Source organism: Notolepis coatsorum (genome assembly GCF_963971535.1).
Source record: "Notolepis coatsorum genome assembly, chromosome: 7".
NCBI classification, from domain to species: domain Eukaryota; kingdom Metazoa; phylum Chordata; class Actinopteri; order Aulopiformes; family Paralepididae; genus Notolepis; species Notolepis coatsorum.
In genome coordinates, this window is record NC_140171.1 from 129,460,049 (window position 1) to 129,476,590 (window position 16,542).

The window sequence follows — 16,542 nt, forward strand, 5'->3', positions numbered from 1 at the left end:
GCAGGAGGCAAACAGACAGGCAGGGGAGCAGACCAGACAGACAGGGGAGCAGGCAGGAGGCAGACAGACAGGCAGGGGAGCAGACCAGACACAGGGGAGCAGGCAGACAGACAGGCAGGGGAGCAGACCAGACAGACAGGGGAGCAGGCAGGAGGCAGACAGACAGGCAGGGGAGCAGACCAGACAGACAGGGGAGCAGGCAGACAGACAGGCAGGGGAACAGACCAGACAGACAGGGGAGCAGGCAGGAGGCAAACAGACAGGCAGGGGAGCAGACCAGACAGGCAGACAGGGGAGCAGACCAGACAGACAGGGGAGCAGGCAGACAGACAGGCAGGGGAACAGACCAGACAGACAGGGGAGCAGGCAGGAGGCAAACAGACAGGCAGGGGAGCAGACCAGACAGGCAGACAGGGGAGCAGACCAGACAGACAGAGGAGCAGGCAGGAGGCAGACAGACAGGCAGGAGGCAGACAGACAGGCAGGGGAGCAGACCAGACAGACAGGAGGCAGACAGACAGGCAGGGGCGCAGACAGGCAGACAGGGGTTGGATAGGACTCATAGATGTCACAGTTCTGTCCCCAATGTTAATGTGCATGACTCGGGGCTCACGGATTTCCACTGTGAAGTTCCATCCCATGAAAGAAAATGCACGATTGATGGTGAAGCTACAGCTTTTGGACAATGTGAAACTAACTAAAATCTTTATTCCAATGACATGGGACGTTCATTATGAACAACTTGTATGGAATATCTCGACACTAGTTGTGAAATACAACTATATACATTATACACTGTGCAGTGTTTCTGAATGATGGGACGTATGGCAAAATCTCCTATTGTGACGGTATCCCTCATCTCTCATAGACCCAACATTCAGTGACAAAACCACAATTTTCTCACCAGGTTTTCTTTATAAATAACTCATCTCATACGTTCACATAGTTCTATATAGTCGTACACAAGATAAGTAGTGTCCACACCGCCATACAAACAACTCTACAACAAACCTCCCCCATTTATAAAGTAATAGTCTACAGAACAGCCTGCTTTTCACCATAGGGCCCAAAAAGTCCACTGGATTGTTATATATTTTTTTTTAATGTCTGTGGTTCTTTTTGTAATTTATTACTGCCAACAGATACTCTTTTAGCTGGGATAGTGTCTTTGATTCAATGTTGTCATGCTGTGAAAACATAGTGTGATTTGTCTTTGCTCAAGGAGCAGTTTCTTAGTATAAGTTGCCTCCCCAGCTAATTTATTGGTATGCACCTAATAGTGCCTGATTTTAGAAATCCACCCTAAAACTAAGACGCCCATCACTGGCTGGCAATGAATCAGCTGATCCTACCACTAAGAAAGAAAACTAACCACAGTATAATTTAATCTGATCTAGAGCTAGTTTTTCTTTCAACCCGTTTGTGAGTAAGGTCCAAATAAACAGATACTAGGAAACAGCTGAGAGCTACAGGTAACTTCACAACCTAAGGGGTCAGTTTCAGAGACTTCCACTGAAAGGATCCATCCAGGACGAGCCTCAGTGAGGCTGGGATCCATCCAGGACGAGCCTCGGTGAGGCTGGGATCCATCCAGGACGAGCCTCAGTGAGGCTGGGATCCATCCAGGACGAGCCTCAGTGAGGCTGGGATCCATCCAGGACGAGCCTCAGTGAGGCTGGGAACCATCCAGGACGAGCCTCAGTGAGGCTGGGAACCATCCAGGACGAGCCTCAGTGAGGCTGGGGTCCATCCAGGACGAGCCTCAGTGGGGCTGGGGTCCATCCAGGACGAGCCTCAGTGGGGCTGGCTGGTCCTTAATAGTTACTCTCAGTGGAAATCTACATTCAAAGAAATGTTTTACTCCAGCACTATACTTACTCCATCATATCGTAGAGTGTACATAAAGTCTCAGTTTTTGGATTTGTTACATAAAATTTTTTTTTTTGGACAAAGCCATCTGTCACTCAATATTAGTGACAACTGGTACTAATTTCCTTGGGGATGGTGTATTTGTGGGTGTTTTCAATGAATGAGTGAATTAATGGCACGGACGTGGGCTGAGAAAAATGAGTTTCTCTCGATTCCATAAAATTCATTTCAATAATCCTTTTTGAGTTCCTTTTTATAGAACATGACTAGTCTTTAAAACATTGTCATACTTGTAATAACAAATAAAATCAGAAAAAAAAAAAAAAATTAAAATAGTTCATTGTGAAAGCATGAGGGATTGACAGACCATTATTCTCATGAGCAGTGGTTCTACACCCCATTGTTGACACACATACAGTATGACAGCTAGCTCTGGGTAACATGATTGAACGTCATCATCATCATCATGATACAGATGCTATTGTTCTCAGTGATGAAAAAGCTTGCAGAATACAAATTCACTTTCCACACGACTCATTCAACTTCTTCCACTGACCCTTTTGACAGGCGAATAATTCCTTTCATAGAGGAGCATTCATGGAAATGGATGTCTCTCTCACACACACACACACACACACACACCCTCTTATTGCATACTATAGGACCACAAATGTATACAAAGGACCACAAAATAAAAACAAAATGCATTTCTATGGAGCAAGTAGAAATGTAAGGCATTGGTTAAAGAGGCCGTGCACCGAACCCCCCCCCCCCCCCCCCCCCAATGTTATTTTTCTTGTCACAGTATAAAGGGAGCAAAGCTCCTCCTCGCTTTCCGTGCGGCAGAACTGCTGCAAAGGGAGGATGGATAGTGAACTTTAAAGGGCTAACGGTTTGTAAAAATACACAAGTACGACTAAGTCTTGTAACAGCAATCATTGGAGTGTGTAGAGAGGGAGGAGGTGGCGCAGGCTTGGGGGGGGGGGCACTGGGAATCACATTTTAATTAAATTTTTTTAAATCGTCCATCTTTCCTTTGGAAATAAAGTCATTGGTGTTTTGCGAATGTAACGGAACTTAATTTCCCCACCGGCCACGTTGTCTCTCGGTGGGGGATTTCTCATGGATTGAGACTCCTTCAAAAAAGGCCACCGCCGCAAAAACACGTCGCTCCTTCGGCATCCATTTCCTCTCAACAGTTCCAAAGCTCCCGACACCTACAGACACAGTACATCACAGACCAACCGCCTTTAAGTCTTTCACATTCATTCACAGTGTGGTGGAGAGACAGACAGACAGACGGACGGACAGACGGTCGTCCCTACAGGGACCATCCAACTATCCACACAGAGCCACCACCACAACATCTTCTAAAAAACGACCTTCGCGCAAAAAGGTCACACTCTATGACCCCCCCCCCCCCCCCCCCCCCCCTAGCAGAGATCGGAGACGTAGTCGAAGTCTCGGAAGCTGTCCTGGTCCTTGCGGGACAGCGTGCGCGGCTCGCGGGGAGGAGTGAGAGCCGGGGGCTCGGTGGTGAACTCCTCGTCGAAGTTGCTGACGTCCTCCTTGCTGCTAATGGAGGGGAGGAAAGGAGGGGGGAGCTTCCTCTGCAGCAGGGCCTCCCAGTCCAGACCCTGGGGAGAGGAGGAGAGAGAGAGACATTTTCAAGGACATTTGAATAAAACAATAACAACAGAATGATGCCCAGTAGAAAAACAGATTAACAGTGTACACACCCTGAAGAATGGCTGCTTCTTCACCTCCTCTGCATCCTTCTCACCAGAACCTAGTCTTCTCTCAGGGTTCCTCCTCAACAGCTGCTCATGTGACACACACACACACACACACACACACACACACACACACACACACACACACACACACACACACAGAATGAAATGAAGCAGTCAAAGAACAAGAACAAATAGACCCGAGAGCCAGACCTCAGTTTGAATGTGTTTGTGGTTCAGTGAGTGTGTGTGAATCTGTGTGCAGACACACCACAAACCGCCTGGGCCGGTCCTTTATACCGGCAGCCATCAGGCTCTACAACAAAGGGCTCGGGCGGCCGGATCTGCTGCCAGAACTATCACTGTCACAACTCGGGACTTGAGAACTAGAGACTCACATCACCGTACTGACTATCTTGTATTTTGCACTAGAGACTAATATCACTGGACTATCTTGTGTTTGTACTTTTTTATATTGTATTTGTATCTATACTTTACGTGTATCTATAGTGTATATAGGACTGTGAAGCTATGCATCCCCCACCCTGTATCCCCCCCATGCTGCTTTGACACCCGAATTTCCCCAAGGGGATCAATAAAGGATCATCTTATCTTATATGTGTGTGTGGAGGTGTGTGTGTTGTACAAATGATATTAGCGTCAGTGAGTGAATGTTGTGTGTTTCTTACCCTCCTCATGATGCCAATGGCCTCTGTGGAGAGGAAGCGTGGGTAGCGGACCTCGTCGTTCACAATGCTGTCAAACACCTCCTCCTCATCATCTCCTGGGAACGGCGACTGCACACGCACACAAAAAAACATGTTCACTTTTAACCCTTTCACTACCACACTACCAAAGGGTTAACCCTTTCACTGCAACAACACAGAAGGTTAACCCTTTCACTTCCACATGATAAATGGTTAACCCTTTCACTACCACACTACAGAATGTTAACCCTTTCACTACCACACTACAGAAGGTAAACCCGTTCACTGCCACACGACAAATGGTTAACCCTTTCACTACCACACTACGGAAGGTTAACCACTACGGAAGGTTAACCCTTTCACTAGTGAAAGGGTTAACCTTCCGTAGTGTGGTAGTGGAAGGGTTATAAACAGGCTTTTTGGGGGGGCATCGCTCAAATCCAAGTTCAGTGAGCTTGAACACAGTGGGTATGCTGTATATTTAAAAGCATGTTATATATTGAATAAAGATGTCACGTCATATACTGTATTTTGAATTCCTTTGAACATGTTTGGGGCACATGGCTTCCTGTGTCGTCACGGCTCATAATATTCACTTTCTAATGAATGCGACATGTTTTCTGACTGTGTGCGTGTGTGTGTGTTCTCACCTCTCCCACCAGCATCTCATAGATCAGTACTCCCAGTCCCCACCAGTCCACTGCCCTGGTGTAGGAGGTGTCTGTGAGGACTTCAGGGGCCAGGAACTCCGGGGTGCCACAGAACGTACTGGTGCGATCCCCAAAGCCCATCCCTACAGGACGGCGGAGAGGAGGAGAGAGAGGGCGATAAAAGAGATGCTTTAAAAAAGGATATATATATAGGATACAGATGTGTGCAATTCATCTTTACAAAGATATGGTTGGCAACGACCAGTGGTGGAAGAAGTACACAGTTCCTTTACTTAAGTAAAAGTAGAAATAGCCAGATAAATGAGTACTCTGGTAAAAGTAAAAGAAAGTCCATTCAAATTCTACTTTGTAGAGAAGTATTTGCTATTGAATGTACTTAAATGTCATGTAGAATGCATACTTTTACTTTAGATACTTGTGTATTCCAGTGCTTGGGAGCATTCAAGCCCCGATCCATTGACATCTAAAGGTTATGTTAAAGTGATATGTGGTCCAGTTATGCTGCTCTGATTACATCCTCTTGAAGTTGGCAGGCTTCAAATGTGAAAGCATATAATCTTCAAGTTCATAATTCTTTGCCCTGTTTTCAAAGCAAAATCCTTTTCTTCAAAGTAACTAGTAACAGGTAAATGTAGTGGAGTAAAAAAGTACAATATTTCCTTTTAAATGTAATGGAGTAAAAGTATAAAGTTCCCTAAAATTAAAATACTTGTAAAGTACAAGTAGCATTTTCTTCTTCTTTTGTTTACTTAAGTACAGTACGGTACTTGAAAAAATACTTTCCAACAGTGGCAACGACCTTCTTTTACAGTTTGTAAACAAATAATGACATGTATTAGCAACAGAAATACAATTGTATACAATAGTCTAACCAGGTATGCGAAGGGCATCAAACACTTCCAGATCCATGTTCAAATAACAGGTGGATGGAATACATTAGCTGTATCATGTCATCCATTTTGACTATAAACCATGCGTTTAACCCTTTCACTACCTGTAGTGTGATAGTGAAAGGGTTAATGCTTCTATAGACTGGCCGGGGCAAAACTCTACTGCCGTTGCTAAATTATATCCACACCTTTGTGATGACATTGATGGAAAAAGGGTCTACTGGCCATGTTCACACTGCAGCCATTTTGCTCTCATGTCATGCTCAGTTTGGGATGAGCAAAATGGCCGCAGTGTGAATACAGTCAATGCAGGGCTTTCTGCACACAACTGGTTTTAGGGGGAATTCTTAACCCTTTCACTACCACACTACAGAAGGTTAACCGTCTGTAGTGTGGTAGTGAAAGGGTTAACCTTCTGTAGTGTGGTTACGAAAGGGTTAACCCTTTGACACGTGGCAGTGAAGGGGTTAACCTTCTGTATTGTCACAGTGAAAGGGTTAACCCTTTGGTAGTGTGGTAGTGAAAGGGTTAAAGCATTTATTGGGTAATTTCATAAATACCCTTGTATGTAGTGTCTCAAAGTGTCACTGATTAATTTGTGAATTATGGCAAACTGTTGGTATACAATAAGATGTTCCCCTGTTAAATGTCCTACCCTGCACTGTGATAGACAGACACAAGGGATATACATGAAGAGAACAGCAGAAGACAATCAGAAGCACTCACCTTCTTTACACAGTCCAAAGTCAGCAATCTTGACATATCCATCCCTGTCCAGCAGCAAGTTGTCTAGTTTAAGGTCTCTAAAAAAAGGTTAGTTAAGGGATCAATGTCAGCCAAATATTACATACATGTACAGAGGAAAGGTGTGTAATTGACCACATTCACACGGTGACCATTTTGCTCTTATGTCATTGCTCAGTTTGGGATTTCTTTCCACCCTGTTCCCACCTTGGAATTCCAACCTGAGCATGACATAAGAGCAAAATGGCCACTGTGTGAATGTGGTCCATGGTTCATCAGGGAATCACTCACCGGTACACAATCTTATTGTCATGAAGGAACTGCAGGCCGAGAACCACGCAGGCTGCATAGAACCTGAACGGAATAGAATAGATCGAATAGAAATACTTTATTCATCCCGAGGGAAATTTGTCACTACAAATCGCTCACAGTGAACAGTAAACATTTAGGTAGACAAAAACAAAGTCACGAATAACAATAAAAATAAGCCTAAGAATAAAAGATAGTCCGGGATATACATTTCCTATGTTATGTATATACTTCAACACGTCATACAGACAGCCACAATGTGACGTGTGACAGACATTGTGAACGAGCAGACAGTTTGTAGTGTAAAATGTGGCTTGTTTTCACCCAGCGCCGTTTTGTGTCTCGAATGAAATTCAACTGAATGGAATAGGAGGGACACAAAATGGCTGCCTGAAAGTGGCATACGTATACAATATTATTATTATAATCTTTTTTTTTTAATCCACTTTTTCTCCTTATTCTCTATTTTTCTCCCTTCCCAATTTCGCCGTTTCCAATTCTCCCCTCCCCTGTCTTGAACGTTGCTCGCATATGCCCCCCACAGGTCGGTCGTAGGGAGGATAGAAGCCTTGCATCACGTGTCCCCTCCGGTACACGAGGAGGCAGCCTGTCAAATCTTTTCACCTGCCAGCGCGGACTCTCATTGGTGAGGTGTAACCAGTGGCGTAGGGGAGGCCCCCGCACCCCCCGCGGTGCGGGGGAGCCCCGGAGCTTAGGGGGCCCCGCCCCCACTGTAGGCTATCCTCTTAGATTTCGTAACGCGCGGGAACAGGGCGCAGAGGGCGGGGCCCTGCTATGTTGTAATTATTTGCTCACCTGCGATAGGGCTAGCCGGCTGATAACTAATGTTCATTGGCAGGCTGGGCAGCGTTCAAAACAGCGGGAAGTGCCGGTAAAAATGAAGCGCAAATACCCAAGCGGTGCTCAGAAAAACAAGATGAGAGCAAAAGCCGAACAGGAGACGGCAAAGCTACGAAAAAGAACATCATTGTTCCAGCAGGCAGCAAAGGTAGACTGACTCTAACGTTACTGCAGATGCATCGGCAGTAAGCTCCCCACCCACGCCGGCCGGCCACCGATAGCAACCCCCCGGTCAGCTCCGAGTCCAGGCAGACAGCAGACACACAGCCCAGCCAGGTCCCCAGCCACGCTACAGCCGCCCAGACAGGTTAGAAGAATAGAAAGTTTTATTCGCCATAACCAGTACGAGTAGCCTACAGGTTACATTGGAACTGGAATCGAATCCGTACATTTTTTAGTACATGGTTTAAATGTTGCACATAACGCGCCATAAGTTCTATGGTAGATAAGAAATTACCATTATCTATCACCTATTTTCTCTCACTGAAAAAGCAGAGTTGCGAGAGGCCAGTGTTAGTGTAGTTATTCTGGTTAGGACCTCGGTCCAAAACCCCAACTCTCTCGTAAAACTATCAGATGCTATTTGTGCGTCAATGGTCAGATTATGTTTCGTCGTATCATAAACGACACATGCTGCCAAATGAGAGCGAGAGAATTCGTGTTCTTCAATCTTTAGACCCTGCCAATAATTTATTCCTATTCTCCACGCTTGGTGGAGGTGATGGGCAGACGGTCTGTCACCGAACAGCCAGCACAAAATTATGTTGTGTCTGTCCACTATGTTTGTTACTTTTGTTATTTCCCCCCTATGTAAAGCGACCTTGGGTCTTTTGAAAGGTGCTATATAAAATGAAGCTATTATTATTATTATTATTATTAACGTTTCTAGTATTGAGAGCTGACGCGCGCGCAGTCTATATTTAAAGAGTGTTCTACAGGACTTTGCGCAGAAGAATGCCAGGAGACGTGCTCGTATAAAATAATAGGGCCCTACTACAATAGAAAGCAGCTCCTGACTGCATCCTCTACTATGTAGCCTATAGGATGTTTTTTTTCTTTCTTTTTGTAGGCTATACTTTTCTTTTATACAGAATTATGTTATGTGAACTGTTCCATTGTGTGAACTCAAATTATGATATGGCTATAACGTTCTACAATACCTTCATGTTACAACAAATACAAAGCCACTTGTTTTTGTCAATGAATGATGCCTGAAAAAATAAACATTAAAAAAAAAAAAAAAAAAAAAAAAAGCAGCTTTAAGTGGCTGCAATGTCTATCCCATGATCCAGGCCATGTGAGCGGATCGGAGCATGAGCGGCGCGGGGCGCGGAGCGGGCGGTTTTGACGTGAGCGAGGAGTGGGTTTTAAAATGGGTCGGCGCGACGTCCGGAGCGAGAGTTCTCCTCCGCTCCAATCCACTCCAGGTCGCTCACAGTGGTTTAACACTGTTGATGTAATATACATGCAGTACAATGCCAAAGCAACAGATGGCGATGTACAAACATGAAGGCCATTTTCAACCAATGAGAAGGGTGAACCTGTGATATCCGGTTCAGGCTTTGTCACTGTAGAGACGCCCACACTCACTCCTGTTAGAAAAAGTATCGACGCCATTGTTGTTGACGTTAGCTTACATGCTAACGTTAATGGCAGCGACCATAGCATTGTGGCTCGGCTAGCCTATCATCGCTTAATATAGCTAGTGAATGGATAAACAACGTTATTTAACATTGCAGAATGGGTACAATTACAATGCGGCTCAATACAAACAATTGTTAAGGGGCCCAGGGGGTGTAGACTGTTGTAGTTTGAGCTAATTTACACCATGCTCCAAAAAAAAAAAAAAATCTGCCGAGCGATCTGGCGCGGGGCTCGATTCAAGGTGAGCGGGGAGCGAGCGGAGAGCGACTTGGGGGCGGGGTCAACATGATCGATTAGCGGAGCGGACCAAGCTTTAAAGAGCGAAGAGCGGATTTCTCGGCCGCGCCGATCCGCTCACGTGGCCTGATCCCATCTCACTTTATTATTGATTTAGGGGAGTGGGCAGGGCCCCATGGTCCGACCAGCGGGGGAGCCCCGACATATTGCGCAACGCCACTGGGTGTAACGTGTGGGAGGCTCACACTACCCACACTATTTCCTGTCTCTGCTGTGCAGGCGTCCCCCAACCGACCTGTAGGAGTCGCTGTCCACAACGTCCAGATTACCACCCGCTGACTCTGCCAATTGAGCCAGTATGACGGCCGGCCCAAGCCGGAGGCAACGCCGACAGCCGGATTTGAACCCGGTGTCTCTTGCGTTGGTGACGAGCGCAATGTCCGCTGCTCCACCCAGCCGCCCCAATATTATTATTATTATTATAATTTTTCAATATAGCACTTTTATCAAAGCGCCTTACAAATGTCACCCATTCACACACCGACGGCGTAGGTATGCAAGTTGCCAAACTGCTCATCGGGAACATTTAGGGGGTTAAGTGTCTTGCTCAAGGACACTTCGACACGCTGCCGGGAGGAACTGGAATCGAACCGGGAACCTTCCGATTACCAGACGATCCACTCTACCTCCAGAGCCACTGTCTTTGATCTTTATTTATCTCGAACATTTTCAACCATAAACACACACATTTGTAATAACAAAAAATAAGAAAAACTCAATAAAAAAAAAAAAATTAAAATAAAATACTAATAAAATTAAATATATCTTCCTAGACATGGAAGCAATAATCAACATAGCTCAAGACAAATTGTTTTGTTCGAGAAGGGACAGAAAGAAGCAAAGCTTATCTGGTCCTGCCTTGTTTTTATTGCTACATCAAGGCCATTCCAAATGGATACCCCACAAACTGAGATGCACTTGTTTTTGAGAGTTGTACGGACAATAGGTTGTTTTAAATTCAATTTCCCTCTTAGATTATAACCCTTAGATTAGATTATAAACCTGGTACAGAGTTGTACGGTCAATAGGTTGTTTTAAATTCAATTTCCCTCTTAGATTAGATTATAAACCTGTCGCCTCCTAATACATTTACAAAGACACCAACTTGCACTTTCTTTCTCTCATACGCACACACACACACACATGGTATTACACGTACACAGCCCGTGGCTCGGTGAACACGTCTGTGTGGATGTGCATCATGAGGTCGCCTCCTGCTGTGTACTCCATGACGAAGCACACATGCTCTGCTGTCTGGAAGCAAGCGAACAGGTTGACCAGGAAAGGGTGGCTCGACGTGTTGACCGTCTCAAAGATCCGCTTCTCGCACATCAGGCTGGAGGGAGGTGGGATTAGAAAGATAGAGGAGGGGGGGGGGGGGGGTGTAGGAGAACAAGGTTGGAGTGAGGAGGTGGGGGAGAGAGGAGGAGGAAAGGTTGGAGTGAGGAGGTGGAGGAGAGAGGAGGAGACAAGGTTAGAGTGAGGAGGTGGAGGAGAGAGGAGGAGGAAAGGTTGGAGTGAGGAGGTGGAGGAGAGAGGAGGAGGAAAGGTTGGAGTGAGGAGGTGGAGGAGAGAGGAGGAGGAAAGGTTGGAGTGAGGAGGTGGAGGAGAGAGGAGGAGGAAAGGTTGGAGTGAGGAGGTGGAGGAGGAAAGGTTGGAGTGAGGAGGTGGAGGAGAGAGGAGGAGGAAAGGTTGGAGTGAGGAGGTGGAGGAGAGAGGAGGAGGAAAGGTTGGAGTGAGGAGGTGGAGGAGAGAGGAGGAGGAACGGTTGGAGTGAGGAGGTGGAGGAGAGAGGAGGAGAACAAGGTTGGAGTGAGGAGGTGGAGGAGAGAGGAGGAGAACAAGGTTGGAGTGAGGAGGTGGAGGAGAGAGGAGGAGAACAAGGTTGGAGTGAGGAGGTGGAGGAGAGAGGAGGAGGAAAGGTTGGAGTGAGGAGGTGGAGGAGAGAGGAGGAGGAACGGTTGGAGTGAGGAGGTGGAGGAGAGAGGAGGAGGAACGGTTGGAGTGAGGAGGTGGAGGAGAGAGGAGGAGGAACGGTTGGAGTGAGGAGGTGGAGGAGAGAGGAGGAGGAACGGTTGGAGTGAGGAGGTGGAGGAGAGAGGAGGAGGAAAGGTTGGAGTGAGGAGGTGGAGGAGAGAGGTGGAGGAACGGTTGGAGTGAGGAGGTGGAGGGGAGAGGAGGAGGAACGGTTGGAGTGAGGAGGTGGAGGTGGAGGAGAGGAGGAGGAAATGTTGGAGTGAGGAGGTGGCGGAGAAAGGAGGAGGAAGAAAGGGTTGAAGGAAGAGGGAAAGAATATGAAAGAGAAAAACAGAGGTGTGGATGAGATGGCTTAATTAGATACTTCTCGGCTTAATTAGATACTTTTTGGCTTAATTAGATACTTTTAGGCGTAATTAGATAGACTATAATTATGCTTATTTAAGACACAGGCTGACATTATACTGGCATACTGTGGAAATGCATTGTGCGTATTTGTTCAAAATAGCCATGTTGAAAACAACACCACCACAAGTGCACGCACACAAAAAAAATTAAAAAACACACACCTCTCCACTTCGTCCCTAGATACGATATCTCCTTTCTTCAAGGCTTTGATGGCATACATGGTGCCAGTCTTCTTGTACTCGGACAACAGCACCTGAGGAACAGACCGGTACATGTAGCAATAGTTTAGTTTATACAGTAAGCAAAGCTACATGGGTTTAATGAGGAAAAGATGGTAGGCAGGCTATTTTCAAAAACATTTTAACTAACCATATGGTAGAAAAGGGTAACCACTGCGCTCAGACAGGTGCGTAGTCCAATATTAATTATGCAAAAAAGGGAGGTAGGGACCGCACTCTGAATATCGTTGTTTTTTATTTTTTATTTTCAAAGGACACAAAACGTTTTCAGCCATCCGGCCTTTATCACACACTGATGAAGGCCGGATGGCTGAAAACGTTTTGTGTCCTTTGAAAATAAAAAACAACGATATTCAGAGTGCGGTCCCTACCTCCCTTTTTTGCATAACTAACCATATGGGTAATGATAAATTAAAGTATAATAATAATATATAATATAATACCGTAATACATACCAGAATGTATATCCCGGACCGTATCTTATTCTTTATTCTATTCTATTCTTATTTTTAATATTCTTATTTTAGTCCTATTGACTACCTAAATTATTGTTGTTCAATGTGAGCGATCTGTAGTGCCGAAATTCCCTCGGGATTATTAAAGGATTTCTATTCTATTCTATATAATAACATACTTCTCCTCAAACACAAGTGCACTAGTAACTAAATGTATCAATAGGTTCGATCAACAAAATCTGTAATATTTTCAGATTGACTGGCATTTTTAAATGATATAATAGATGGGTATGAATGTGTTTGATGGGTCATGTGACTGGATAGAAGAGAATAAAAAAAAAAACATACATAAACAAACAAACCAAGAGGAAAAACACTGGAATTATGAGGTATCGACAATATTAAAAGATGACCAGTAGTACCTTCCCAAAATGTCCCCTGCCCAGCACCGCAATCAACCGGAAGTCCTGGAGACACAGCAGGGCTCTCTTCTGCTTACTGAAGCGTTGAATATAGAAACAACACAGATAAATACATTCATGCATTTCTAAACATGTTGTAGCAGTGAATGGTAGACCGGGGGTTTGTAAACGTTGTACCCTGTAGTGAGAGATCATGTGGATATACTGTTTGGTGAAGACTCATGTGTGTCGTCAAAACGTGTAAATGGGTTAGGGTTAGCCGCTTTTAAAGGAAGGCGACATGACGCCCCAAAGCAACATGGATGTTATTGAAGAGAACCTCCATTAGAACATTTCCGGTTTCCGCAGTATGGATTTCAGGATTCACCACATCAAAAGCAAATCATCAAACCCAAGGGGGAAATGTGTGAACAGTTCAAGGAATCTGGAAATATCTATTTAACCTCGTCGGTTGTGTGATAGTAAAGGGTTAACCTTCTGTCGGGTGGCAGTGAAAGGGTTAACCTTCTGTGAATTGTCGCAGTGAAAGGGTTAACCGGTTTGGTAGTGCGGCAGTGAAAGGGTTAACAGGTGGGGGGACGTATACGTCCCGACGTGCCCGTGCGCAGAACGCACGCAAGTCACGGCACTTTGCGAGCGTCTAGCGGCTTGGGGGCTGCATTTTTCGCCAAACATATAATATACCGTTCGAAAGATCTATTTGTTGCCGTTCGAACGCCACCTCACTCGGTTCTCAAGTTATATGACGATATCTCAGGCGAGCGTCTTTTTTACGCGCCGTGTGTCAGATGACCACCCCGGACACTCGGACTCCAGACGCTCCAGAACTGCCAATCATCTGCTGATGGCGAATATGATTGGTCAGTGTTGTAGCCGACGAATGTAGGTTTCCAACGATACCCCACGTGGGGGGGTGCGAATAAGGGAAGTAGGTGAAAGTTGATGAGCGAAAACCAGAAGTGAATCAGACTCGTTATGCCAATTCCCAATCCCCTTCCTGATCGTTGCGCACTCTACCCCCTACCGTCGGTCCGGGAGGGCGGAGACTAAGTATCACATGCTTCCTCCGACACATGTGTAGCCAGCCCACCGCTTCTTTTCACCTGGCAGCGCGGACTCTCACTGCGAGAGTGTAACGTGTGGAAGGTCACACTACCTCTCCCAGATCCTTCCCTTGCTGTGCAGGCGCCCCGACCGAACTGTAGGAGTCGCTGTTTACAACGACCAGGACCCACCCACGCCGGCTTTCCACCCGCTGACACTGCCAATTGTGTTAGTATGGACGGTCGGCCAAGCCGGAGGCACCACAGCCGGATTCGATCCCACTGGCTCTGTGGTGGTAGACAGACGCTTAGTCCGCTGAGCTACCCGGCCACCCTCTGAACAGATTTTTATCAAATCTGGACCTGTACTACATAAGACTTAAGGCTATGGAACCGCAGTGTTTTCCAGCTTATACCTCTATGTTGGAATATTGGAATATGGAATCTTGCAACCACTACAGAAAAATGTGAGTACACAAATTCAACTCAAGTTCAGACCTCTGTTACTCTATTTCATTAGCACTAAAAGTGATTTGACTTTTTTGCATTAGTAACTTCAGAATGTTATCTTTCAAAAGAGACAGGCTCATGCATGTGCTATAAGTATAAAGCTAAGCTTTGCAAAAAAAGTATGCAGTCCTCAAGTTCAAGTAAATTTTTTTTCACTTTTCCGGGTGCCTGTTAAGAGGTTAAGGTCAAACAGCGATGCCATTTCCTAGGTAGTAGTGCTGCTCCATGATGGCAAAAAGCATGATCACAATTATTTTGATTGATATTGAAATACCGATTATTAAAACACGATTACTCATTTGAGAACATCATATGATGATGACTGAATTAGTTTGACCTTTCTTCTCGACCAAAGGCTGCCTTTCTGTCGTCTTCTACAAGTTACCAAAGACGTTTTAAAATAACTGGAGAAACGCTCCACGACTCCCTCATCCCTCTCTCTCTCAACGTGAGCTGTTGTACCCTTCCCCTGTTGACTTGTCGTAGAGAACTTGTAAGTCACTTTGGATAAAAGCGTCAGCTAAATGACCAAAGGTAAATGTGAGCTGAAACTACTGTTTGGGCTTGAGGGGGGGGGGGGGGGGGGGGGGGGGGGGGGGGGCAGAGTCAAAGTGCACCGCTGTGAAGGAACTAAGGAAGGGTGCGCTGCATTTACAACAAGAGCAAAGAGAGCAACGTGGCATGCGACACAATCATTCATCTCGATTATCTCGTTTTCAGGATCGTGGGAAGCCAAAATTGTAATTGAAATTGAAACTGGATTAATCGCCCAGCCCCTCGTCCATGGTTCTACTAAATGAGATGTTTTGCAGCGTCGCCTTCCTTTATAAACTGCTTGGAAACCATAGCATTCGGTTTCACAAGCAATAGAAACAGTGTGTGTGTGTGTTTGCATAATGAGCACCTTCCAACAGAGGGGGATCGGACAGGGCGCTCAGGGGTGAGGTCTGGGGGGAGAAGGGTTCGATGACTGGCAACTGCTCCTGAGAGGGGGAGGAGTAGACCAGATGGAGGCAAGAGGAACAAATCAATGCAGAGCCAGAGATGAATGACAGAGAGGAGAGATCACAATTCAACTCTGATGAATTACAACAGTAATGGACAAGTCATACCAACAACAGACCTCCAGGACTACAGACACAACTCAAGGTACAACTATACGGTTATAGGCAAACAGATGTGGTTAAACCAGGTCTGAATTTGAAACTCGACAGACTTAAGAGTTGAAATACGGTCTACTTCAAGGACTTCAACAGGACTTCTACAACAGGACATTTATATCTCGGACCGGATTGTATTCTTAGGCTTATTTTATTCTTTATTCTTAGGCTTATTTTTATTCTTATTTGTGACTTTGTCTACCTAAATGTTTACTGTTTACTGTGAGCAATTTGTAGTGCCAAATTTCCCTCGGGATGAATAAAGTATTTCTATTCTATTCTATTCTATTCAATTCAATAAATAACATGGGACTGTTGTGGGGAACGGTTTGTACTTTTGAAGAGATCGCAGTAAAGGCAGATGGAGCGATTGCCCCGACTTCCTTAAATGCACATTTTGCATTCGATTATTGTCTGTAAAATGCAGCCAGGGCACAGTTCTTCAGCATCCTTTAAAGCAGTGGTTCTCAAACTACGGGTCGCAACCCAAATTGGGGTTGCGGGTAGGTGACAGTGCGCATTGGAAAGTAAAAAGAAATATATTAAAAAAAAAGTATGTTCTGGCAACATGTTTTGGCTAAATATGCCTCGTTTTATAAATGT

General features: G+C 45.4%; 1 protein-coding gene across 1 annotated transcript in view; it reads right to left on the minus strand.

Annotated features, from left to right (window-relative positions):
* Window positions 1–1,183: 1,183 nt before the first annotated feature.
* The window catches only part of pkn1a (protein kinase N1a), an 87,042-nt gene continuing 71,683 nt past the window's right edge, over window positions 1,184–16,542 (minus strand). The window contains 11 exon segments of the mRNA XM_084317861.1: window positions 1,184–3,506; window positions 3,609–3,689; window positions 4,292–4,399; window positions 4,960–5,102; window positions 6,597–6,673; window positions 6,906–6,968; window positions 10,885–11,061; window positions 12,272–12,363; window positions 13,227–13,302; window positions 15,684–15,735; window positions 15,738–15,762. Of these exon segments, the coding sequence (XP_084173987.1) occupies window positions 3,303–3,506; window positions 3,609–3,689; window positions 4,292–4,399; window positions 4,960–5,102; window positions 6,597–6,673; window positions 6,906–6,968; window positions 10,885–11,061; window positions 12,272–12,363; window positions 13,227–13,302; window positions 15,684–15,735; window positions 15,738–15,762 (1,098 nt within the window). The 3' untranslated portion in view covers window positions 1,184–3,302.